Here is a 25,519-nt window from a genome sequence, read left to right on the forward strand (position 1 = left end):
TTGTGAGAGGTGAATTTGGAGAATTAGGATCAAAGTACAAACATTGATCTAAACTCAGTTAGGGTTCCAATAATCAACAACTACAATTACAACTCAAGTGGGAAACAAGCCAAATTCCCGATTCAAATTTCAGTTTTCAGTTACTGTACTATATATCTAGTCATCTTCTCCATCGAAGTCTGAATCATCGGTTGGTTGGTCACTCTCAGAGTCGCTCACCACATACCTTGTCTGCACACGGTTTACCCTCTGTGGTCTGGTCCTTGCTGGCATCACAACTTCATTTGATTCCCCTCCTGAGCTGTTTGAAGTAGAAGCAGAGCCCGAATTTTCTTCAGTTTCAGCTGTCTCGTCTTCTTCCCCAGTACTGCCCAGCACAGATCCACTTTTCTTGTTAAATGGTGATGCCCTCATCTTCCTCACCTTCTTCTCTGGAGAGATTCCCAAGGTTTCTGCCGGTTTGAAGATTTCAGTTAGCAGTGTCTGCCCCAGTAGCTGGGGCTGCTGCTTGTTGGCTGCTCCTCTCTTGTTCTTTGCAGAAGCAGCAGCAGCAGCTGCTGCCTTGGCATTTGCAGCTGGTTTTCTGCCTCCCTTCTTTTTTACGTCCGAGGCAGATACTTCTTCTACCTCAAAATCTTCGTCATCTTCATCATCATCATCAGAAATTTCTGTGAAAGAGGCCAAGGGCTTTTTCTGTGCTGCAGCCCTTCTGCTGGGTTCTTTCTTCCTAGCTGCTGGCACTTGTGGAACTTCAGCTTCCATAGCTGTGAGAAAGGAAAAGAAGTTTCCATATGTCAGGCAATTCCAAGGGACATTCCCACATACAGGGAAACTTTAAAACCTAGGTTTTCAAATACTGCCCAATTAATCCTCAGGATAATGATATGAAGACACCATTACAGTAGGCAAGATGAAGTTACCTGCAGATCCATCAGGAGAAGACTCAAGGTTATAAGCAGCAAGTCGTTCCTTCAACTCATGTACTTCATCATCATCCTCATCCTTCAGAACTGAAGTGGGCATTTCCTTCTGAAAAAGGGAATTGAAACAGAATGAGTTCTACAGAGCTCCCTTCAAAGGAAGAGTCCCCATGCATTATGTAAAGAAAAGGTGTATTTTTTTCTCTAAAAGATGAAGCCAACCTTTTTGGCTGGGGCCTTCCTTGGAGCTGCCCTGCCCTTTGGCTTCACCACCTCAGGAACACTCTCTGATGAAGCATATACAAAGGTTAGTATACATCAAATGTCTCAACTCCAAAGAAGAGAGCTGACTCTCTGCTTTCCAACAAATAATATTTATTCCAGGTCCTTACCCATTTCCATTGCAGAGCTAGCTGACACATCCATGGTTTCAGCAGCAGGTTCAGCATTGTTGGCCTTCTTATTGTTCTTTCGGGGGTTCTTTGGTGCCTGTCTAGAAACCTTCATACCAGCTTCACTCATTACCCTGCTTTTCAACTGCTTCCTGGTCTCCTCTGCACGGACGTCATTTTTGTCTTGCTCCTACATAATGTACAAAAATTAGATAAGAAACCAGCAAGAACGAAATTTTGAATAAGCACGAAAAAAGAAGCTGTGAGGTTTTCATTCATACATCAAGTTCCCTCTCAAGGGCATCAAGATCTGTTATCCATAAAGCCTTTGGAGTTGCCTTTTTCAAATCATCAACTCCTTTGTTTAGCTTATCCCTGTCAGCACAGAGCTCCTGAACCTTCTCAAGTGTCAAGGTTCCAATTGCCATTGACAGTAGGTACTCATAATCAGTAGCCCTTACTCCTCCTTTGCTGACTGCATCCGTGTTTTCTTCAGCTTCTTCTGTATCATCAGTTGCCCCAGCAACAGCAATTTCGACAGACTTGGATTTCTTTGGGAAGGGAGTGAAACCTTTCTGATGCAACTCGTGGAAAAGATCAGCTCTTTTTCTGTTGCTGACAATGATCTCTCCTCTCACAACCCCAAGTATAAACCTGACTTTGTTTTCCAGTTTCAACAGCTCCAGTTCAAGATTGTCCAATAGAACTCTCTGCATGAAATTATTTATAATTAATCTATTTCTCACCAATAAATTAAAAACTTAAAGCTTCTGTATTACCTCCATGATTATGGATCACACCAACTTACCTTTCTTTTCTCATAAAATTCAAGTCTCAAATGAAAGAACTCCTCCAGAACTATACAAGGAAAAAAAGAAGTGTAAGTATAATGAGATTGTAATATATCGAGAGATTAACTTAATCTTGACCACAAGGTCACTTTTCATACTCTGTTCAGGGGTTTCATATTTCTTGATTGTGCCATTTGAGTCAAACAGGTGCATGTTACTTGTGGAGATTTTAGTGGTGAGCTTGAATTTCTGCAGCAAACCCTCCTGTTTGGCCATGAGCAAGTTCTCTTCAGACATTATAACTTCAAAGTGTACTGTTGTGTCATCATTGTGCTCTTTGTAATCCTGCAGCCCAAAAAAGTTTCTTATGAGAACAAGAACCTCTTTAATGCACCTTTTCATGATATCTAGAATTGAACATAAATGCATCATTTACCTTGATGAAAGGATCCTTGATTTTATCATTCCCTGTCATAATGGACTCCAGAAATTCCTTGTAATCCTGAGTCCATTTCCTGACGGGCAACTCTGAAATCCTGAGCGTTGTCTCATTAACTTCTTCTATTATTCCTTTAACAGTGTAGCCAACTGATTCTTGCTTTGTTGGGTCCGTTTTCTCAATAGTTCCCCTGAATCCTCTGTACCATGGATCCATAGGCTCCATCATCTCACCATTCAGCAAGCGTCTCACATTCGCAATAATATCTCTTGGGTTATAATTTGGGATGGAAGAGCTCCACCCGGTCCCAATGCCTTCACTTCCATTGACTAGAACCATTGGAATAGTTGGGACATACCTGAATCACAAAACAAAATAATTCTGTTCATCTACAGCTCCTCTTTAATTAACATCTACTAATTTCCTTTCCCCTTTTTTTCTGAAAAAACTTACCAAGTAGGTTCTATGGATTGTCCATCTTCATTTAAGTAGTCTAGTAGGATATCATCATCTTTTGGGAACAGGAACCGCGTGATTGGAGAAAGTCGAGTGTATATGTACCTTGCACTTGCATGATCTTTTCCTCCCTAAAACAAAGTTAAAAACATAACAAGGTAAGAATAACAGTTAAAATGATGCATGGGGGTAGAAGAAGCAGAACTTGTTTGAGTCACCTGATGACGAGTTCCAAATTGACCATTTGGTAGAAGAAGGTTTATGTTGTTGCTGCCCACAAAGTCCTGTGCCATGCCAATAATGGTGCTGGCAAGACTCTGCTCACCATGATGGTAAGCAGAATGCTCAGAGACATAACCAGAAAACTGTGCAATTTTTGCTTCTTTAATGAAGTTACGCTTGAAAGAGCAAAAAAGAATCTTCCTTTGACCTGGTTTTAGGCCATCAACCATTGAAGGAATAGACCTCTGAAGATCTGCCATAGAAAACAATATAAGCTCCTTGTTGACAAAGTCACTGTACTTTATGAGTTTCTCCTTCTGATCAAGGTAGGTTCCAGGCTGTGAGAAACCAGAAGATAATGAAGCTTCATTAGAAGAAAAATTCTAAATATGACAACTTTTGATTTCAAAATTCTGTATTTATCTAATGAAATCCAACCTGAAACTGCCGAAGCCAATTCTTCCTTTCTTCTATCTTCTTCTTACTGAAAGCAAGTTCAATTGCATCTCCGTCCTTCTCATCAACCCACATGAAATCTTTTTTGTGCTTCCCAAGATCCTTGAAGTACTCTTTCCCTTCCTTTGAAGTGCTGGTTCCCAACCCCTGTGGAGTTTCAGAAGAGGAAAGAACAAACATTAGTGTAAAGGATAATTAATGATTGAAGATGAGAGGGCAATGTTAACAAGTACCATATTGGTTCTGTTCACAATTCAATGAGACAAACCTTATAGTACTTGATTGACCAACCACTTGCATTTCCCCCCAAGCTTTCCTTCCATGATTCATACTCTGGCATTGAATAAAAGGATAATACCCTTCCATTTCTATGAGTTGCCTGTACATTATATACATATTAATGACATATGGTTCCTTCTAAAAGAAGACCCATTCAAGATAAAACTGAACCTGACACTGACCAAACTAAAAGATACTGACCTTCACAATAGGTGTTATGAACTCAACTAAGAAAGATGGAATTTTTAGCAGTGAAGGCCAGAATGAATGAATGAAATTTATCAATAGTCCTTTGATGTGAGAGCCATCATGATCCTGTGTAAGAGAAGAAATAAACTACTGTTAACCAAGGATTCGTATTACTCTATTGGCAAAGGCCAATAACAGTCGCAAGTAAAGCAGGAAAACTGGAATTGTTTGGCCAACCTGATCAGTCATTATCATCAAATGACCATATCTTAATGACTTGATACTGTCATACTCCTTCCCTTGCTGTAGTCCAAGAATCTGCTTGATGTTCTGAATTTCTGCATTCTCTAAAATCTGCTTCTTTTGAGCATCCCTCACATTAAGCAATTTACCTCTCAATGGGAACACGCCATAGTGGTTTCTGCCCACAACAGAAATTCCAGCCATCTGCATATTCACTTCTGTTAAAATTTACCAAAAGCAGAACCAACTTCAAGGCTGAAATGAACTACTAAAGATATGCATGACTACTTACTGCAAGAGCCTTAGCTGAGTCTCCTTCTGTCAAAATCAAGGTGCATTTCTCGGAGTTCCTCCCTCCAGCATCATTAGCATCCTCTAGCTTGGTAATCCCAGTAAGCCTCTGTCTTTTTGTTCCATCAGTTTTCTTGAGATCTTTGTTCTGCTTATAATCTGCCCATGAGAGTAGACTTTCCACCACACCAGACTTGGATACTGCAACAAGATTAATGACAACAATGAACAAGATCCTGCAATAGCTAGAATTCCACAATACTGATAATCAAACAGTGGTATGTACCTTTCTTCAAGAACTCTTGTGAGAGCTCACATTTAGACCCGAAACTACTTTGGCGAATCGTCAATGTTTCTTTAGTTTGAGAATCAAAAGCAGGGTTGTCAATAAGAGCATTGACAAAAACCCACAAGTGATTTTTCACTGTGTGAGCTTTGATGTTGGCATTCTTGTTCTTCTTATTGACAATACTCATTACAAAGTTTGCAATCTGGTTGGTAACGTAATCAACATGAGTCCCACCCTTGATCGTGGCGATACTATTTACGAAGCTGACCTGGTCAAATCATTCATCCCCATAAATCATGTTAAGTTTCATAAGAGAAATAGTAGCTTGCACTGCTGAATTAATTCAAAATATATTTCTAGTTTAAACTTTTCTCAGTATTACCTGTTGAAACTGCCCTTCGCTCAGACTCACACAAATCTCCCACCTCTCATTTACTTTTTCTGCAATCCTGGTACAAATAATTGAATCTAGTAAGGGAAGTCATAAAAACAAGAGAAATTTCAAATGGTTTGCTTGAAAGTTCTTAGAGTTCTACCTCGGGAGAGAATCTGGCCTAGATTTGGCAGCAGACTGCAGATAGAGATTAACATAGTCACTGAATGATTTCACAGGGATTCGCTGTCCATTTAGCTCAACCTTCACTGTCTTACCGAGGCATCCCGCTATGTCAACCACACGCTTTTTCATTAAGGCAACTACATCATCTTCAAGATGGGCCATGTTGAACTTGGCCAAGTCAGGTTTGAATGAAACCTTGGTCCAATTTTCTCTCTCCTTGCACTTTGTTATAACTGGCTCAGATTTCTTTCCCATGTTGTTTGAGAATACCTTCATTTCGGAATACCAAATTTACATAATTAGCATGAACAAGAACAGAACAACTAACTACCAATCTTAAACTTCTGAAAAAGCTCCATGCTACACAAGATTAAAAAATTTTCATATGCTTTCTCAGCAACCAAACAGATGGTAAATGATGAAACTAAGGGTACCACAATTACATGAAAACAACAAGAAAATCCAATTATACTATCCATTTGAACAAGAAACTGAAACAAAAAACCCTAAAAATCCCTGATTAAGGACCAAATCAAGAATTACATTTCAAAAAAAGGTAAAACCCAGACAAAAACCCTAAACTTCTCTTACCAAAAATCGACAATCAAGAACCAAAAATTTAAACATTGTAACCCTAATCTCTAGTCAAGAAACATAAAGTTAAAAGATTGAAGCCCTAATCTACACATAAAGAAACCCTAATCCCTAAATGTGCAAACAGAAAAAACCATAATCACCAACCAAAACTCAAAAATCATAAATTACAGTTCAAAAATGTAAAACCCAAAAAAAGAACTCCTCAGTCAAGAACCAAAAGAAAATAAAGAAACCCTAATCCTGAGCCCAAAAACTGCTATACCTGCTTATACTTCTTCTGGCGCTTCCCATCTGCGGTCTCGATCACAAACTCCGTTGAAAAAATATTCGTGAGCTTCGCCCCGTACCCATTCCGCCCACCGGTCGTCTTCTTCACCGCATCATCGTAATTACTACTAGTCAACAAGTGCCCAAAAATCATCTCTGGCACATACACCCCCTCCTCCTGGTGAATCTCCACCGGCACACCATCCCCATTGTTGTACACACTGATGCAGTTCTTCTCCACGTCGATCACCACCTTCACTGAGTCCATCGACGGGTCTCTTTGCTTATTGTCCGCCGCATTCACCAGTATCTCGTCGAAGATCTTGTAAAGACCCGGAACATAGGACACGGATCGGTGAACCATCTCATTGTTCTCGAAAACCCAGAGTGCTTGAGTGTGCTTCTCGATGGAGCCGATGTAGGTATCGGGTCGAAGGAGTATATGCTCCAGCTGAGACTTCTTCTGGTAGGTTTCTTCGATGGTTTTCCCGGCTGGTTTCGCCGGCATGTTGGCATTGTTGCTGGACTGTAAAGGAAGCTTGTTGTCGACAGCCATGGCGTGGAAATGGAGGAGACTGATGGGGAGAGAGACACAGAGATGGTGTCTAGGGTTATTGATTTGTAGAGAGAGAAAGGAAGATTTATAGAGAGAGAAGGGGAAAAGGTTAACGGTCGACTGATTTGGAGTTTGAATTTGAATTTTGGGCGGGCTCTGAAACGGACGGTGGAGATTGGACCCTGGGGATCAGACGGTGGAGTTTGAATTTGTCAAAAAGGCTGACACACAGGTAGCGCTAAAGCCCAAACTTAATGGGCTAATGTGAGCTTCTCAGTTCTGGGCTTTGGTCCAATAGGCCAACTTCTTTTATTATTATTATTAACTTTTTTTTTTTAAAAAAAAAATATATAACTATCTATATATATATTTTATCTATTTGATTAATGATGTATAACATAATTCATGGTTCGAGATCTCGGGTGCTTATTAAGAAAACGATAGTCAAATTTTATACATGACTTTCATTACGATTTTATTTGATCATTGTTTTTTTTTTTTTTAACTTTTCTAGAATTAAATTTGACATGTTGCATTTTTAGTATATTTGTTGGAAATAATTTTTACCTCTTGAAATTTTATATTTTAATACTATAAATTAAATTTAATTGTTAAAAAATATTTTTTTATTACTAGAATTAAATTAAGGTGGACTTGGGGTTTGGACAAAGGGCTAGGTTAGGTTGAACCATAGCACAAATGAGTTTCAATTTATGGAGACAGAAAAAAAGGTTATTTGATTAGGAGACATGATATATACATATCAAGCAAACATATATTCTTGGTTGACACAAAAGCATGCTTATATTCTTTGTTTGGTACTTGCTACCAACTTGTTCCTTTCTACTACAACAAGACATGCTTTTCTTTGCTTCCTTCCCTATGGAACTAATGCTTTTCTCATTGCCCATATATATATTAAGAGCATACACCTCTCACACTACTTTCCTTCTTGTTCTAATTTCTCTCACAATTATCTCAACTCCCCTCCTTTTATAATTTTTCATTGGCCTTCTCCATCTCAGTTTCTTTGAAAGATGGCTGAACAAATCCCTTTCAGCATTGCTGAGGAAATCTTGACTAAGCTGGGCTCCTTGGTTGCCCAAGAAATTGGATTGGCCCGCGGTGTTAGAAAGGAGCTGAAAAAGCTTGGGGACACGTTGACCACCATCAAAGCTGTGCTTCTGGATGCTGAGGAGCGACAGGAGAGGGAGCATGCAGTGGAGAATTGGGTGAGGAGGTTCAAAGATGTCATCTATGATGCGGATGATTTGCTGGATGACTTTGCAACCTATGAATTGGGGCGAGGAGGAATGGCAAGACAGGTTAGTCGCTTCTTCTCATCTTCAAATCAAGTTGCATTTCATTTGAGAATGGGTCATGGAATCAAAGATATTAGAGGAAGGCTAGATGACATTGCAAATGATATCTCTAAGTTTAATTTTATTCCAAGGGCGACAACTAGCATGCGGGTAGGGAATACGGGGAGAGAGACCCACTCTTTTGTGTTGATGTCTGAAATTAAAGGAAGGGATGAAGACAAAGAGAAGATAATAGAAATATTGTTGCAATCAAACAATGAAGAAAATCTTTCTGTTGTTGCCATTGTTGGTATTGGTGGTTTAGGCAAGACCACCTTAGCCCAATTGGTATACAATGATGAGAAGGTGGTAAACCATTTTGATCTTAGGTTGTGGGTATGTGTTTCTGATGATTTTGATGTGAAAATCCTAGTTAGAAACATCATAAAATCTGCAACAGGTAGCGATGTAGAGAACTTGGAGTTGGATCAACTAAAAAATAAACTTCATGAAAAGTTGACTCAAAAAAGGTATTTGTTGGTACTAGATGATGTTTGGAATGAGGACTCTGAAAAGTGGAATCAATTGAGGATTTTGTTGAAAGTTGGTGCTAGGGGGAGTAAAGTTGTAGCGACCACTCGAAGCTCTAAAGTTGCATCAATTATGGGAATTGATTCCCCATACGTTTTGGAAGGCTTAAACGAAGGTCAATCTTGGGCTTTGTTTAAAAGTCTAGCATTTGGAGAAGATCAACAAAATGCACATCCAAACCTCTTAAGAATAGGAGAAGAAATCACAAAAATGTGCAATGGAGTCCCTCTCGTAATTAGAACTTTAGGAAGAATATTGCATTCTAAAACCGAAGAAAGTCAATGGTTGTCCATAAAAACCAATGAAAATCTAATGTCGCTTCAAGATGGGAACAACATATCATTGGTATTAAAGTTAAGCTATGATAATTTACCAAGTCATTTGAAACAATGTTTTACTTATTGTGCGTTGTTTCCAAAAGACTATAGAATAGAGAGAAAATTGTTGGTACAATTATGGATGGCTCAAGGTTACATTCAACCTTCAAATGGAAATGACCATTTGGAGGATGTTGGTGATCAATATTTCGAGGAGTTATTATCACGGTCATTGTTTCAAGATATTGAAAAAGATGATAACAATAATATATTAAGTTGTAAAATGCATGACCTTATCCATGATCTAGCACAATTTGTTGTAAAGTTTGAGATCATTATTTTGACAGATGATGTGAAAAATATGTTGGAAAGAGTTCATCATGTGTCATTCGACGACCAATGGAGTCCGAAAATGAAGGTCTTAAAGGCAAAACCCATAAGAACCTTATTTAAGCTCTCTAAAATTTATTTTCAACTTGGTCACAATGTTGTTTCTACAGTGAATACACTTATTCCAAATTGCAGGTGTCTACGAGTGTTGGACTTATCTAAGTTTAGTGAAAAGCTGCCAAAGTCTTTAGGTAAATTGGTTCATTTGAGATATCTCGACCTTTCTTGCGGTGGATTTGAGGTACTTCCTAGTGGAATTACAAGCTTACAAAACCTGCAGACATTGAAACTCTCGGAATGTGGTTCTCTTAAAGAATTGCCAAGAAATATGAGAAAAATGATCAACTTGAGGCACCTCGAGATAGATGGATGCTGGGAATTGGATTATATGCCTTGTAGATTGGGAGAATTGACTATGCTTCAGACCCTACCATTATTTGTTATTGGGAAAGGTGACCGTAAGGGAATAGGTAGGCTGAATGAATTGAAATGCCTTAACAATCTGAGAGGAGGGCTAGAGATTAGAAATCTTCAGAGGGTAAAGGGTGGGGCATTAGAATCCAAAGAAGCAAACTTGAAGGAAAAACGCTACCTTCAGTCCTTGAATTTACACTGGGGGTGGGGGCGGGGGGAAGACAACCCGAATGGAGAGGATTGTGAGTTGGTGATGGAAGGCCTGCAGCCACACCCAAATCTAAAGGAGCTCCGCATGTATGGTTACACAGGTGTGAAGTTTCCCGGTTGGATGAGTTCCATTCTGCCTTCTCTCCAGCATCTGGATCTTAAATTTCTTAATGTGGAATACATGTTGGAAAACTCTTCATCATCAGAGCCATTCTTGCCATCTCTTAAAACACTCACCCTCTATGGGTTGCGTCATTTCAAGGAATGGTATAGGAGGGAGATAGCAGGAGAGCAAGCTCTTTCGTGTCCTTCTCTTTCTCAATTACAGATCCGTGAGTGTGATCAGTTAACAACCTTCCAACTGCTTTCATCTCCCCTTCTTTCCCTATTAAAAGTCCAAGATTGTGGTAGGTTGACATCCTTCAAACTGCTTTCATCCCCTCGTCTTTCTAAATTAGATATCGAGAATTGCAGTTGCTTGGAATCCTTGCAACTGTCTTCTTTACCTTGTCTTGAGGAACTAAACCTGCGTGGAGTCCGTGAGGAGATACTATGGCGGATAATTTTGGTCTCTTCTTCATTGAAGTCTCTGCATGTTTGGTCCATATATGATCTGGTATCTCTGCCAGATGATCGTCTACAACACCTCACTTCTCTCAAGTCTTTGGAAATTGGGCTTTGTCATGAACTAATGTCTCTGTTTCAAGGGATTCAACGCCTTAGAGGCTTGCGTGAACTATCTATTAAGGGAATTCCAAACTTGGTGTCTCTCCCAAAGGGGCTTCAACATGTTACCACACTGGAAACTCTCTCAATTACTTATTGTGATGATTTCACCACTTTACCTGACTGGATAAGCAGCCTAACTTCCCTTTCAGTGCTGGAAATTTGGGGGTGCCGTAGATTCAAGCTTGAAGATCGGTCCAAGATTGCTCATATTCCAACAATTGAAATCCGCTAAGATATATCTCAGGTCTGAAATGCCAACCGTTCTTCTCATTTTTTATGGCTTCATTTTTATTAATTTACAATCAATTTTCTCTATTTACAATCATATTGTTTTATTCATTTTCACACTTTATTTGTTTGATAACAATTTTTGATCTATTGAATTTCAAAATTTTGTATTTTTAAATAAATTCTTAAGTAATTATGTTTCTTTGAAAATTTTACATTTACTCTAAGCTTTGTGTTTGATACTTTAAAATTTTGAGGGAAAATATGAGGTAAAGAAAAGAGTTATTCGATTAAAAGGGTCCATAAAAACCCAAATTTTAAAATTTAACCTTTCATTTTTTTTTTTGGTCTCATTTTGACAAAAATGACCTGGCTATTTTCTTATAAAAATAACATTTTTTTTAAAAAACCTACATGTAAATACTTGAAATAATAAATGACATTTATGTAAAAAATAGGTTACTTTTCAAATAAAAACATGAGAAGGGTTAGATTCATAATTTGAGGATTATTTCATCCTGTTTAATCAAATATTTTTAAAGAAAATAGAAAGAAAAAACATAAAGAAAATAAAAAATAGATTTAAAAATAACAAACTATTTTTTTTATATAAAGATTAAATAATTTAAAAATGCATAAGTTTCTAACTAATTTTAATTAAATTTGATTTGCTTTTGTATTTTTCATGATAACCTAAACATGATAAAATCATTTTTCTTAACATTAATTTTCCTCTCATTAGTACTCTCATGAAACCAAACATAGGATTAAAGTTTTAATTGGTGAATGTCTTGTGTTGAAATGCTAGAAGGGATTCATCCATTCAGCCCCTTGTCATTGTTGTAATCTTCAATTGTTTGCTCTTGTAAGGAAGATGCCATAAAGAAATGGATGCAGATTGGCCTAAGATTGCTCCTGTCCTTACAACTCTTATTGACATTCTATCATGCACTGCTGGATGAAGGAATTCTGCTCCATTTGATTCAAGCATGCCATCCATAAGTTTCAGGTTTGCAATGCTACATCTTTTCCCACTTTTGATGGATCTATCTTTGTGATTTTTCTATAAAAACTTTTAGTTGGTTGGACTTTGTTTACAAATATGTTCTGTAATTATCAAATACATTAACACTAGTAGTTTGAAATCCAAGGAAGAAAATATAACGGAAAGCAATACCTTCAATGCTTGAGATTATATTAGGGAAGCCTAATTATTGGTGGGGGACAGATCACTGGTGTCTGCCGCAATTGAGGTGCCCAAAACCACTTGCCAATAAGGCGGATGAAGAGGCTGTGTCAGTGATATGGTTCCACCACTATATGTATGGTCAAACTTCCTTCTTTACAAGTTTTGGAACTTGAGAATCTTACTGCAGTGGAGTACATCCTCATTTCCTTGTCTTTCTCAATTAGATATCAGAAAATGTCATCACTTGACAACATTGAATTTGCCTTCATCTCCTTGCCTTTCTCAATTAGATATGTATCATAGAATGCCATCACTTGACATCATTGAGTTTGCTTTCCTTTCCTCATCTTTTTAAATTAGAGGTCAACTGTAGCACTAACTTGACACCCTTGGCAATACTTTCATCTCATTTTTTCTTGCTCGCCATCTGCCCTATACAATGCTTAGATCATTACATATTAAAATTCATCATTCCTTCAAAGATATCAATTGTTGGTAGTTGTTTTCCAAAATGTCTAGTTACTTGGTGTTTGTATTCTTTAGGTTTGGAAATTTTCTTAGATTAACTATTTTACATTCTATCTTCTAAAAATATTATACTCTACGTACAGTATTACAATCATTCCTCTCTTTTGCTTTTGGTAATTTATTTTCCCTTTTTTGATTTGTTAAAAATTGTTATAATTTGTTTCAGAGGAGGGGTTGAAACAAGGAGAATTATTAGAGAATCATTCGTCTCATTCCTACCTTGATGGAAAAACTTAAAAGTTTGAAAAACTTGAACAAACGGTGGAGGGGCTGGTGCACTGCCAGAACAACAAGAACGACCTTCATTCCTGCCATGATTTCATTTTCTTTCTATACTCCCTGAGCTGCCATCCATGTCATCTCATGAGTGTCTTGAGGATCAACAGTATCTTTACTCCCTTCTTGCTGGTAAAGTTTATGCATATTGAAGGTGTAAAAGGATCTGACATCTGTTCTAGAAAAAGGGCAGCAACACCTCACTTCTCTCTTGATTTTTGGTAAGTATAGTACATCATTATCCATTTGTCCAAGTCTAGATATCCTAAGTGTAGACATTAGTGATTGTGAATTCTATATCCTTGTCCTAGGAAAATTTTTTAAGTCAATTTTTTTTTGATGAAGATAGCATCCAGTTCATAGGACTTGAGAGGTTGTGCCAAATATGTATTCACCTTATGCAAGGTTGGTACCTATCCCAAGGACTTCAACATGTTATTGCAAAAAAATCTAATACTTCAGGATTGTGCTCATTTTCTGACTTTGGCAGACTAGATTCAGGCTTACAACTTCATTTTTTTTTTTTTGTTCTTAATCATTTATCTCTTCATATTCATTTGCTAACTGAGATATTGAATCTAATTGTGCTAGAATACATGAAGGAGTCTTCATCAGCAATGCGATTCTTCGCTTCTTTTAAAGGACTCCAAATCTTCTAGTTCCTGAATTGGAAGAGTGGTGGAGGAGAGACATAGCAACAGAACAAGGTCCTGCATTTCCTTGCCTTTCAGAATCAGAGATCAATGATTGCCGTAACTTGACATCCTTCGCAATATCTTGATCATCTTCTTCTCTTTCTCATTTAGATTGGCATCCTTTGTGATGTCAGTAAGGAGCTATTGTGGTAGATAATGTTTGCCTCTTCTTCATTAAAGATGCTGGATGTTTGTAGAAGAGGTGATCAGATATCTCAGCTTGATAAACGACTGTGATCCCTCACTTGTCTCAACGATTTGTCAATCATGGATTGTCATGGTCTGACATCTTTCTGTCATGGGATTCAATATCTCACTGCACTTGAGATCTTGAATACTCCATACTTCAGGAAGCTTGGTTTTTTAGACAAGGAGGATGATGATGACACTGTCAAGCAATTTCAAGGTCTTAGAAGTTTACGTGCAATTCCCAGAAATTGTATCAATTCCGAAGTTCATTTGTCTCCCGAGGGGGCTTCAACATGCTACCACTCTGGAAACTCTCGCAATTGGTAACTGTTCTGGTCTAGTTGCAGAAGGAAATAGGTAAAGATTGGCTTAAGATTTCTCATATTCCTAAAGGTGATGTTAAGGAGCCATCACAAGATGATAGTGAGGAGCCATCAGAAGGTATGCCTGCTCTTCAATGGTGTCATCCACAATATATTTCAGGTTTGCAATCCAACCTTTTCTCCTACTTTTGATTGCTTCATTTCTTGTTATTTTACAATCATTGTTATGCTAAGAGTGTTATACCCTATTGTGTGTGTACCTATACAGCCCATTAATACAAATCTGCAATGCTTTTGCTGTCTGTCAAAATATCAATTTATAATGATATCCATAATGTATTTCTGGTTCACAATACTAATCTATTAAGAGTCTTTTACTCTTGTTTATATTTCTGTTTAACAAGAAACTGTGCTTTTTGTAAATTTTGAAGATATCACTCTAATTAACCAAAACACAAAATAGAAAAAAGACTTGATATTATGTTGGTCCTATCCGATATTATGAATTGTAATTTGGTCGAATAGGTTAGAGATCATGCTTGTAATTATGTAAAAGGGTTGTTGTTGGACAGAGTAATTGTTTCATATTTCTTTTTGTGTAAACATACTTAGATTAGTACAGTTTAAAAATCTTCCTCAAATTTGGCATCATGCTCTCACCATATGCTTTCTTTAGGCTTTGCATGCCATCAATAGGAAGTCTTTATTATTCAGGTTTCCATTCGTTTCTCTCTTTTTTCTTCTGATCAATTTTTCCCTTTTATTTAACATGTTTAAAAGTATTGTTATGCCTTACTTAGAGTTCTGATATTTTGATTCTCATTTGCAGTAAAACGACAGCATACCACTCGAGCAGGAAGCAAATTTTACTGAATCCATCTAATAGCCAGTTAATTCTCTTCTCTCAAGTCTTTGGATCTTGGGAATCTAAATGTTCTGGAGCATATAGATAACAGGATCGTATCTTCTTCATTTTCATTGAGAGGCAATCTGGTTTAGGAAGAGCAGCAAACAAGAAGAATTTGTAGGACCATTCTTCCTATTCCTGCCATGATGGAGAAACTCAAAAGTTGGAGAAACTTCAAGACATGGTTGAAAGGTAGTATCACTGGCAGAGCATGCAACAACACCAAGATTCGGTACTCCCTGATTTCCTTGTCTTCTGATTTGTCTTGAGCTGATTTAGTTCTGTATAACATCTCTTCCTGAAAAGACATTAAGCCTCGGATTGAGGTTTACCATAAGGAGAAGAATTATAACCAAGGAAGCTATTGCAATCCCCAGTTGTAACAGTTACAACCTCCTCACAACTCCATTCTAAGATTTCACTAAAAAAGGTAGAACCCAGACTGAAATTGAGATCTCTCCTTAATTCACTCTCTGTTTCCCAGAATGGAACCTTCTCAAACTCATATTTCCCCTTTCTACACAGGAGCTCTACAAAAAACCCAAGAAATAAAGTTCCCAGAAGAGTAGAAGTCGTTTCTAGAGGTCCAAAGGTTCTCTCTCTTCCATAGTTCCATTTAAAAAGTAAAAGTTCTTTCTCTGTTCATTCTTGTCTCCTTTTATAGGCAAATACACAGCTTCACCTCCACACAAAAAGCTCCTCAGCAATACCCATCTTCACCACGTGTCCTTCCCTTTACTTCCTCATTTCAGGCTACTTTGATCACAAGTAGCTCTGTAGGTGAGCTCCTAAGATAATGCCATGTGTATGGCCTCAATCCAAGGCTTAACATACTCATATTCCTTCACACAGGTGCACAGTTTGAAGATGATTGAGTCTTTACATGTCTTGATCTTAGATCTTTATAACACCTCAATTCTTAGTTTCGGTAGGCATGACTTGTCATTGTTTATTTTTATGGAGTCTAGATTGTTAAGAGAGAGAGAGAAGAAAACCTTGATTCTCATTCATGTAGTGTCTACTTACAATTGAGAAAATATATATATACAAGGCTAGGAGTCCTAACTACCATACATGTGACCTATATTAAAAAAAGGAAAGATTGTACACTATAAATTCATTATATTCAACACTCCCCCTCAAGCTGGAGCATATACGTCATATGCACCAAGCTTGTTACAAATGTATTTAATCCTAGGACCTCTGAGAGATAGTGAAGATGTCTGCTAGTTGATCATTTGAATTAACAAAACTTGTAGCAACACATCTTGATGCGATCTTCTTTCTAATGAAGTGACAGTCAACTTCAATATGTTTGGTCCTTTCATGAAAGACTGGATTGGATGCAATATGTAATGCGGCCTGGTTATCACAGATGAGTTTCATCTGTTCATCCTTTCCAAATCTCAACTCTCGAAGAAGATGTCTCAACCATATGAGTTCACATGTTGCCAAAGCCATAGCTCGATACTCAACTTCAGCACTAGATCTGGCCACTACATCTTGTTTCTTACTCTTCTAAGATATTAGATTACCTCCAATAAAAACACAGTATCCTAAAGTGGAACTTCTATCTGTGGGTGAGCCAGCCCAATCTACATCTGTGTAACCAACAACCTGAGTATGACCTCTGTTCTCGTACAACACACCTTGGCTTGGTGTACTTTTGATATATCGAAGAATGCGGATTACGGCATCCCAATGGCTATCACATGGTGACTGTAGGAATTGACTAACAACACTCACAGGAAAAGAAATGTCTGGACGAGTAATGGTGAAATAGTTCAATTTACCTACGAGCCGTCGATATCTCCCAGGGTCTCCTAAAGGCTCCCCCTGTCCTGGTACAAGTTTGACATTCGGATCCATAGGTGTGTCTATCGGTTTACAGTCTAACATACCAGTTTCTTCCAGGATGTCTAAAGCATACTTCCTTTGGGAAAGGACTACACTGGAACTGGATTGAGCTATCTCAATTCCCAAGAAATACTTGAGTTTCCCCAAGTCTTTGGTCTGAAAGTGGGTAAAAAGATGTTGCTTTAGTTTCTGAATACCATCCTGATCACTGCCTGTAATGACGATGTCGTCCACATAAACAACCAGATAAATACACTGCCCCAAGGAGTTATGATGATAGAAAACTGAATGGTCTGCTGTACTGCGAAGCATGCCAAACTCTTGAACAACAGAACTAAAACGACCAAACCATGCTCGAGGAGATTGTTTCAAGCCATATAGAGAACGACATAACCTGCACACTAAACCAGACTCCCCCTGAGCAACAAAACCAGGAGGTTGCTCCATATAAACTTCCTCGGCAAGATCACCATGAAGGAAGACATTTTTAATATCCAACTAATAAAAAGGCCAAGAACACATAGTAGCCATGGAGAGAAGCAAGCGGACAGAAGCAATCTTGGCAACAGGGGAGAATGTGTCACCATAATCAGAACCATAAACCTGAGTATAGCCTTTAGCAACTAAGCGGGCCTTAAGGCGATCAACTTGACCATCAGGACCAACCTTAACTGCATAGACCCAACGACAGCCAACTCTAGATTTACCAGAGGGTAAAACAACAAGATCCCAAGTGCCATTAGAGTGCAGAGCATCCATTTCATCCACCATTGCCTGTTGCCAGCCTGGATGGGAAAGAGTTTCATGGATGCTCTTTGGAAGAGAAACCGAGGATATAGCAGAAACAAAAGCAGAATAGGGTAAAGATAATCGATGATAACTCAAAAAATTGTAAATAGGATGAGGATTATGAGTAGAGCGAGTACCTTTTCGAATAGCAATGGGTAAATCATCAGGAAAAGGCAGAGCCGGGGCAGGAGAAGCAGAAGGGATAGGAAGTGAGTCAGCAGGTGCCTCAGCAAAAGGGAGAGGAGCAGCGACACGGGGGCGACGATGATAAACTTGAAGTGGTCGAGGAGGCACAACAACAAATGGGGAGACAATGGGAAGGGGTAAGACTTCAGAAACAGGAAGAGACTCAGAAGTGGTGGAAAAAAATGGTGAGTCCTCAAAGAAAGTGACATCAGCGGAGATAAAGTATCGATGAGTCTCAAGGGAATAACAACGATAACCCTTCTGAAGTCTGGAATATCCCAAGAAGAGGCACTTCATGGCTTTGGCGGAAAGCTTGTCCTGTCCAGGAGTGAGAATATGAACAAAGCAAGTACAACCAAAGACACGAGGAGGAAGGAAATAAAGTGGTTGGTCAGGGAAGAGAAGAAAATGAGGAGTTTGATCATGTAAAACAGAGGAGGGCATACGATTAATCAAATAACAAGCGGTAAAAACAACGTCCCCCCAAAAACGAAAAGGAACATTACTATGGAGGAGGATAGTACGAGCTGTCTCAACAAAATGTCGATTCTTGCGTTCAGCTACCCCATTTTGTTGAGGAGTATGAGCACAAGAAGACTGATGAAGAATCCCATGATGAGACATAAATGAAGTAAATGAGGCTGAAAAATATTCCCTGGCATTATCACTGCGTAACACACGAATAGAAATATTGAACTGGGTCTGGATTTCAACATAAAATTTCTGGAAAATAGAGAATAACTCAGCTCGATTTTTCATTAAAAATAACCAAGTATATCGAGAATAGTCATCAATGAAAGTGACAAAATACTGAAATCCTAAAGTAGACGCAGTCCGACAAGGACCCCAAATATCAGTGTGGACAAGCTCAAAATGAGACTTTGCCCGATTATTCAAACGCTTTGGGAACGAGACACGAGTATGTTTCCCAAGCTGACATGACTCACACGAAAGCGACAACAAAGTGGAAAAACGAGGGACCATCTTCTGGAACTTGGAGAGACTAGGGTGGCCCAAACGACTGTGAATGAGGAGAGGAGCATCAGTGGAAATGCAAACTGCAGGAGATGAATCCGAGGTGAGGTGATAGAGGCCTTGAGACTCACGTCCTATGCCAATCGTCTTCCCCGTACTCCGGTCCTGCAAGGTCACAAATTTATCAGAAAAGGTAATAGAGCAATTAAGAGTACGAGTGATTTTGCTGATGAAAATAAGATTAAAAGGACATTCAGGAGTATAAAGGACAGAAGTGAGAGGTAGAGAAGGCAGAGGAAGGGCTAAACCAATACCTTTAGCTACAGTTTGAGAACCATTAGCTAAGATAACAGTAGGTAAAGCAGAGGTAGTAGTAATAGAGGAGAAAAGATCCTTATTACCAGATAAGTGATCAGAAGCTCCAGAATCTAGAATCCAGGGTCCAAGAGAAGATGTGTGGGTAAGGCAGGCAGAAGCATTACCAAACTGGGCAACAGAGGCAACAGAAGCCTGAGATGTCTGAGATGCGGAGGAGCTCGGAGGCTGAGTCAGCTGAGAATCAGAGGACTGGGCCACATGGGCAGTGCGAGGTGGCCGTCCATGTAACTGATAGCAACGATCGAGAGTGTGGCCAAGTTTATTGCAATAGGTGCAATGAGGACGTTGGCCTCTACCTCGGTTACCACTGCGTCCTCCTCGAGAGGTAGTGTGAGAAACTAATACAGAAGAATCTGAAATGCTATCAGATGACAAAGTCTGACTGGATGAGATACGAAGGAGGCGAGCAAACACATAATCCAAGGACGGAACTGATGAACTACCAAGAATAACCGAAACCCCATGATTAGCATTGAATAAAACGCTCAATTTGGGGTCAAACTGAAGATTCCTCTGAGTGCAATGAACTTCAGCTTTAGCGAACAATTGGGTCTTCTGGAGGATGTAGAAGCGGAGGAGAACTGCGGCGTCGGCGCGGTGAGGAGCAGCAACGACAAAGAGGACGCGAGGGTTGTGGGCACCGGAGTTAGGTCTAGGGTTTTGAAGGAGGAGGAAGCGCGTCGCCGGAAAGTGGCTCACGCGCCCTCACGCGCTGGCGCATGAGATGCAGTCGCCGGCCGGAAAAACGCGCGTGGCCGGCGCGTGGGTGGTTTTCTGGCTCCGGTGCTTTGGGAAAAATATGAGATCTCCTCCAAGCGCTCCTTGCGGTGTCGGAAAAAGGTGTCGCCGGAAAAGTCGCCTGTGGTGAATGTTTTCTGACGACGATTCGACCGACCGGAAAGCTTTGGGGTCTGGGGAAGGTGACCGGAATGAAACACGGTCACAGGAAGGTTTCCCGGAATTGATGACACGGGGAAATTGGAAAGAATTAGGTTTTCTCCCTTGGCTTTGATACCATGTTAAGAGAGAGAGAGAAGAAAACCTTGATTCTCATTCATGTAGTATCTACTTACAATTGAGAAAATATATATATACAAGGCTAGGAGTCCTAACTACCATACATGTGACCTATATTAAAAAAAGGAAAGATTGTACACTATAAATTCATTATATTCAACATAGATATCCAATATTGAATAATGTCGGAGATTTGTCTCCATTCTTATACATGGAAACTTTGAGTTTTTTTTGTTGCAGGTAGATTCTTTTGTTAGAGAACAAGGATGAAGATAACATGCAATTTTTAGCACTTGACCTTGTCCAAAGTTGATGCTTCTCTCAAGGGCTTGAGCATGTGAATGCTCTGGGAATCTAACACCTTAGGATGCTACTTGATCGGTTGTTGACTACAGTAGACTAGAGTCTTACTTCACTTCACTAAGCTTGTTATCATTTATTGTCAAGCTTGAAATCATTGCCAGAAGGGATGCTAAAAGGAGGCCGTATCTGATTGGCCAAATGGCTTCTCATGTCCCAGAAATTCATATCTAGTGACAAATTGCAAATGCGTGAAGGACTTCCATCTCCTCAGTTCAAGCATGTTAGTCACAATATATTTCTGGTCTACAAATCTAAACTGTTTTCCTACTTTTGATAGCTGCTTCATTTGCATCTATGATATGAGAGGATAATAATTTCTTTCTTCCTTCCTTTGTTCTTCATTTTACAGGAGAAACAAGTTACAAGATAAAGAGTGTAAAATTGTCCCTTAGTGTGTTCTTTGTCATTGTGTTTCTATATTAAAAATTATAATTTTCTACTTTTTAATAATTATTTCTTATTTGTTTTAGTTTCTTTTGTTTTTAATATCAGGATTCTCAAAATGATAGAGAATGTGCTTCATCCGAGAGGTTGTTGTATGTCTAATATGATTGAAGATGCTTGAAAAGTATCTCACCAATATCTCATATTATCATTTTATATGTTTGTGAAGGAATTATTTTTGTAATTTTGACATTACCCACATTTTTTATTTCAGGGTGAATTATAGGTGTCCACAAGTTTGATCAATGCCTTTGGAAGAGTTTGTACTTGAATATCGCCTCATGTTGGATGGTATACTTTCATCCCTCTTATTAGTGGTTTTTTCACGCTTCTCCTACTGCCATTTCTTGTATTTCTAGGAAAGGATTTTCTTGAAGACATTTGAAATCAAATATGGGAGACAGTTAACCCTTGTATTCATTCTAATTCTGCCATGTAGAGACTGAGTCAAGCTCACTCATTTTTCCAAGTTGACTCATTCACCACCCTTCTTCTCCTCTCATCCTTGACACCAGAGGCACTGCCCACACCTCCATGGTTTGATTGTGAATGATGAAGATTTGAAATAGTAGGTGAAGTATCAACGTAAATGTTTCGTGGATTTTATTTTCTCAAAATACAATATTCTGATTATCTGATGATGTATATTGATGATGATAGAAAGGAATTCTGAAATCCCTAGATTATCTGAAGAAAATCATATGCAAAACTCACACACTTCATGGTGTTGAGATTCCCTTTTGAAAAACTGAAGGAAAATTTCATCATCATCATTCATTTGCGTTGGTGTTGGTGTGAGGACTATTCTTTATTTCTTGTATAGTATTAATGCTGAGTAGAAAATTGTTTTACTTTAATTTGAGCCCTCATGTTTTATTCTCATGTAGAGCAGAACCTGAACAACAATGTACCACTTGAGCAAGGAACATATATACAACAACAACATTCATTCTCCCTAAGTTGACATCCATGCCATTGCATCTGTATATGAAGGATCTAGATCTGTATGCTACAACAATATTTTCTTCATTTGCATTCTTTTGTTGGATAATGAGGATGAAGTTCACATGCAATTCCAAGGACTTGAGAGGTTGTGCCAAATATGGATTCATCTTATGCAAGGTTGATGTCTCCCCCTAAGACTTATAGTCTGGTGTTACGCTAGAAAATCTAACAGTTTGGGATTGTGCTTCAGTATATACAGGGTAGATAATTCACATCACAGGGCTTGCTGTTGTTTGTTTCCAAGTTTGAAATCTCTGCCTGAAGGGATACCAAAAGGAGGCAACCTTAGACTGGCCTAATAACTTCTAATGTCCCAAGGACTCATATCTACTAGTCACAGATGGCTAATTCGCGAAAGACCTCTCCTTTAATTCAAGTGCACTATCCACAGCATATTTCAGGTTTGCAATGCCAATTGTTTTTCCTGACTTTGATGTTTGCTTAATTTCTTATTTTACAATTAATCTGCTCTATTTCTTACTTTACAAGTTATGGACGAATGATGCATATGGAATGAGGAAGTTCACTTGCATCAGTATGTCTTTATTATTCAGGTTTGTCATTCTAACCTTTTGCCACTTGCCAAAATGTCTTTATAGCTTTTATTACTTGGCAACCAAATTGGTAAAAACAATTAGGCCAGATTTTAATTCTTGTACTTTGGTTCTTCTAGGCAATAGAACAACAACATATTGAAGTGCATAAGCCAGCAGATCTTCAGGTGCGCTGGACCTATGCCCTTGTATAGTATTATAACTTAGGATTGTATAATTTCCTGCTGGATAAGCAAGTTGCTCAAGTGCAGTATTACTAATGATGTATTTGATTGGACAGCTTACTTGACGATGTACCTATACATATGCTGGTGAATCCAATCTTTGTAGAGTGTTTTCTTTGGAGTTCTCTTTCTCATGGAGTAAGAACCTTGCCTATAATTCTCCAGTCCGGTTTCTGGACAAATTATTTATGTTCCCACCTTGAGGATTGGCTGAATATTATTTAATATTTCAGAAACAAATGTTGACATGTTATGGATGGCTTGTGCATATGGAAAGAATTAGTTCACTTGCATCATACTCCCAAGTTATGCTCTCTTTAGGCTTAGCATGCAGTCTATAATCTGCCTTAATTATTCAGGTTTATGCTTCATACCCCTCTTTTTGCTTTTGATTGTTCATTACTTGTGCAATTGTTTAGTAGGATTTCTGATTTTTTATATTCTTACATGTCAGGAGAGTAGCAACAACGTGAACAAGGGCACATATTGTTGAATAGTGTGGTTAACTCTCTTCTCCATCTTGGGCATCTAAATGCCTTGGAGTGAATGGCTAACAGTGATGGTGCTTCTTCTTCTTCATTTTCATTGAAAGGCAATTTAGTTTGGGAGTGGGAAAAAATAAGGAGAATTTGTCAGACAAGTTCTTCCTATATATTCTGGAAAGTGCACTAACTCAAAAGTTGGAGAAACTCAGAGGGCTACAGTAGAGCTATAGTAACAAGACTCATTCCTGCCACAATCTCTCTTTCTTTCTCTTTCTGCTCCTGCCATAAACTCATAGATTTGTATAATTGAAGAGTGACTTCTTTGTTTCCATTCTCCTTCCCACTTTCCCAATTGAAGTTTTATGTTGTTTCTTTTTTCAAGTAATTGTTTTTTTCTTTTTTTCACGGAGAGCTGTTGGATCTTTTTTTCCGGTTTGGGCATCTCATCTACTACAAAATGTTATTCAGATGTTTGTTTCTCATTTTGTGGTCTCTTGATCATCGTGGGTTATAGTTTCCACCCTTCTAATATACCAGTTCTTTTATGTTTCTTCAATGATGAGGTTGACTTGTTTGTTTGTTCTTCATATGGGTTCATTTCTAATACTAGTCTATTTCAAAAGTGTATGAACAACTTGTGTAGCAATAGAAAACAATATTTGGTAAAGATTGCATACTGTTCTAGTTTGGCAACTTTCCTAAGTTGGATAGTGGCAGCCTCTTATCACTTCCAGAAGAGACTCCATCTCTCAACAATTTACGCTCCCTTGCTCGTAAATTTACTTGACTCTAAAGGAAGCGTCTAATCTTATCAACAACCATGGTGTGGAAATGAAGGAGATTGAGTGGGGGAGAGATATAGTGATGGTGTCTAGTGTTTGTGATTTGTAGAGAGAATGGAATAGGTTAATGGTAGTCTGGGCTTGGAGTTTGAATTTGAAATTTGCTCAGGATTTGAAATGTATGGTGTAGATTGGGCACTGGGGATCTGACTGCTACAGTCAATTTTGTTCACTTTTTTTTTTTCAATTAAAAAATTTAAAAGTTAATAAGTTTTTTTTATCTCATTATTAAATTTTGATGGAAGTAAAAAGGTGACATGAAAGAGAACACCGTTTCTATCTCTATTTGTTATAGGGTGAGTGTTCATGCATTCCAAATAAAATATGGAAAATTTAACAATACTTAATGCTAGATTTAAATTAGACATACCCAAATTTTACAAGGGGGAAGACCACATTTCCAATAAGCCCAATCAAACCCTCAATGGAATGTTAAATGTATTCATTGTTACATTCAACCTCATGTACAAATTTCAAGTATGTGATCAAATCAGGCTATAACATGTACAAAATCACTATAAACCAAAAAAGAAAAAACAAATAGTCTTTTCCTCTGTTGAGAAAAGCACCCACATGGCCCCAATGTCAATACATCTGTGAATTTAAAATCCTGAAACTTCACATCAATTCACCGTTCACAATTCAATCATCCAACCCACATCATCATCACTCTACCAAACGGTCCAAACCCATTTCAAATAAATAAATAAATATGGGGTTTTATTTTAATAATTGAGTTTGCCGCAAAATATTAGTTTTTGAAAAAGAAAAATAGCTCCTGATGTCTTTTTAATTTTAATAAAATATCTTGCATTGTAATTAATTTACAGAAATAATAAAAAAATAAAAAATTTATTGGATTATAATGTTTACTATTAATATATCTTTGTTTCATTTAACATTTATTTGGAAACTATTCTATAATTTATAATTTAATAGATAAATTTTTATTCTTTTTAATAATGATTAAAATATTTAAAATTTTAAATACAGAAATATTACATCATGCTATTAAATATATATATATATAAAAATTATATAAATTAAATATTACATTAATATTATTTTAAATTGTATTATACATATACCTTTTTAATTCTTTTCATTCTTAAACTAAAATTTTAATTTTTGAAATCGAAACTTAAAATGGATTTCAACAGCTGCATG

At 38.0% G+C, this 25,519-nt stretch overlaps 2 protein-coding genes across 19 annotated transcripts; one reads left to right on the forward strand and one right to left on the reverse strand.

The window, feature by feature from the left end:
• On the reverse strand, positions 1 to 7,009 carry LOC117928927 (DNA topoisomerase 2). The gene is made up of 19 exons (XM_034849047.1): positions 6,386 to 7,009; positions 5,504 to 5,796; positions 5,350 to 5,416; positions 4,965 to 5,235; positions 4,680 to 4,879; positions 4,382 to 4,591; positions 4,157 to 4,270; positions 3,945 to 4,055; positions 3,659 to 3,823; positions 3,217 to 3,558; positions 2,996 to 3,129; positions 2,540 to 2,900; positions 2,262 to 2,448; positions 2,121 to 2,170; positions 1,594 to 2,022; positions 1,313 to 1,502; positions 1,143 to 1,207; positions 921 to 1,029; positions 1 to 764 (listed from the first exon to the last, which is right to left on the reverse strand). The coding sequence occupies exons 1-19, from the start codon at positions 6,944 to 6,946 to the stop codon at positions 157 to 159; spliced, it is 4,467 nt and encodes a 1,488-aa protein (XP_034704938.1). The 5' UTR covers positions 6,947 to 7,009; the 3' UTR covers positions 1 to 156.
• Positions 7,010 to 7,866: 857 nt separating this feature from the next.
• On the forward strand, positions 7,867 to 24,066 carry LOC117928929 (putative disease resistance protein RGA4). Of its 18 annotated transcripts, none has more exons than XM_034849057.1 (17): positions 7,867 to 11,142; positions 11,938 to 12,135; positions 13,010 to 13,340; positions 13,465 to 13,528; positions 13,711 to 14,486; positions 15,156 to 15,465; positions 20,676 to 21,018; positions 21,148 to 21,173; positions 21,291 to 21,366; positions 21,457 to 21,814; positions 22,130 to 22,364; positions 22,438 to 22,648; positions 22,737 to 22,801; positions 22,921 to 22,968; positions 23,082 to 23,163; positions 23,259 to 23,384; positions 23,480 to 24,066. In XM_034849057.1, the coding sequence occupies exon 1, from the start codon at positions 7,984 to 7,986 to the stop codon at positions 11,128 to 11,130; it is 3,147 nt and encodes a 1,048-aa protein (XP_034704948.1). In that variant the 5' UTR covers positions 7,867 to 7,983; the 3' UTR covers positions 11,131 to 11,142; positions 11,938 to 12,135; positions 13,010 to 13,340; positions 13,465 to 13,528; positions 13,711 to 14,486; positions 15,156 to 15,465; positions 20,676 to 21,018; positions 21,148 to 21,173; positions 21,291 to 21,366; positions 21,457 to 21,814; positions 22,130 to 22,364; positions 22,438 to 22,648; positions 22,737 to 22,801; positions 22,921 to 22,968; positions 23,082 to 23,163; positions 23,259 to 23,384; positions 23,480 to 24,066. The 18 variants fall into 18 exon arrangements, with proteins under 18 accessions (XP_034704948.1, XP_034704944.1, XP_034704953.1 ...); XM_034849053.1 differs by having other exon boundaries at positions 13,465 to 13,524; XM_034849062.1 differs by having other exon boundaries at positions 13,469 to 13,528.
• The last annotated feature ends 1,453 nt before the right edge of the window (positions 24,067 to 25,519 follow it).

Source organism: Vitis riparia, chromosome 13 (genome assembly GCF_004353265.1).
Source record: "Vitis riparia cultivar Riparia Gloire de Montpellier isolate 1030 chromosome 13, EGFV_Vit.rip_1.0, whole genome shotgun sequence".
In the NCBI taxonomy this organism is placed as follows: domain Eukaryota; kingdom Viridiplantae; phylum Streptophyta; class Magnoliopsida; order Vitales; family Vitaceae; genus Vitis; species Vitis riparia.

Coding starts and splice junctions, on each gene's coding strand:
- LOC117928927 (XM_034849047.1), bottom strand. CDS start 6,946: ATGGCTGTCGACAACAAGCTTCCTTTACAGTCCAGCAACAATGCCAAC. Junction 5,797..6,385: donor GCCAGAAGAAGTATAAGCAG/GTATAGCAGTTT, acceptor TCCGAAATGAAG/GTATTCTCAAACAACATGGG. Junction 4,880..4,964: donor ACAAGAGTTCTTGAAGAAAG/GTACATACCACT, acceptor ATCTTGTTGCAG/TATCCAAGTCTGGTGTGGTG.
- LOC117928929 (XM_034849055.1), top strand. CDS start 7,984: ATGGCTGAACAAATCCCTTTCAGCATTGCTGAGGAAATCTTGACTAAG.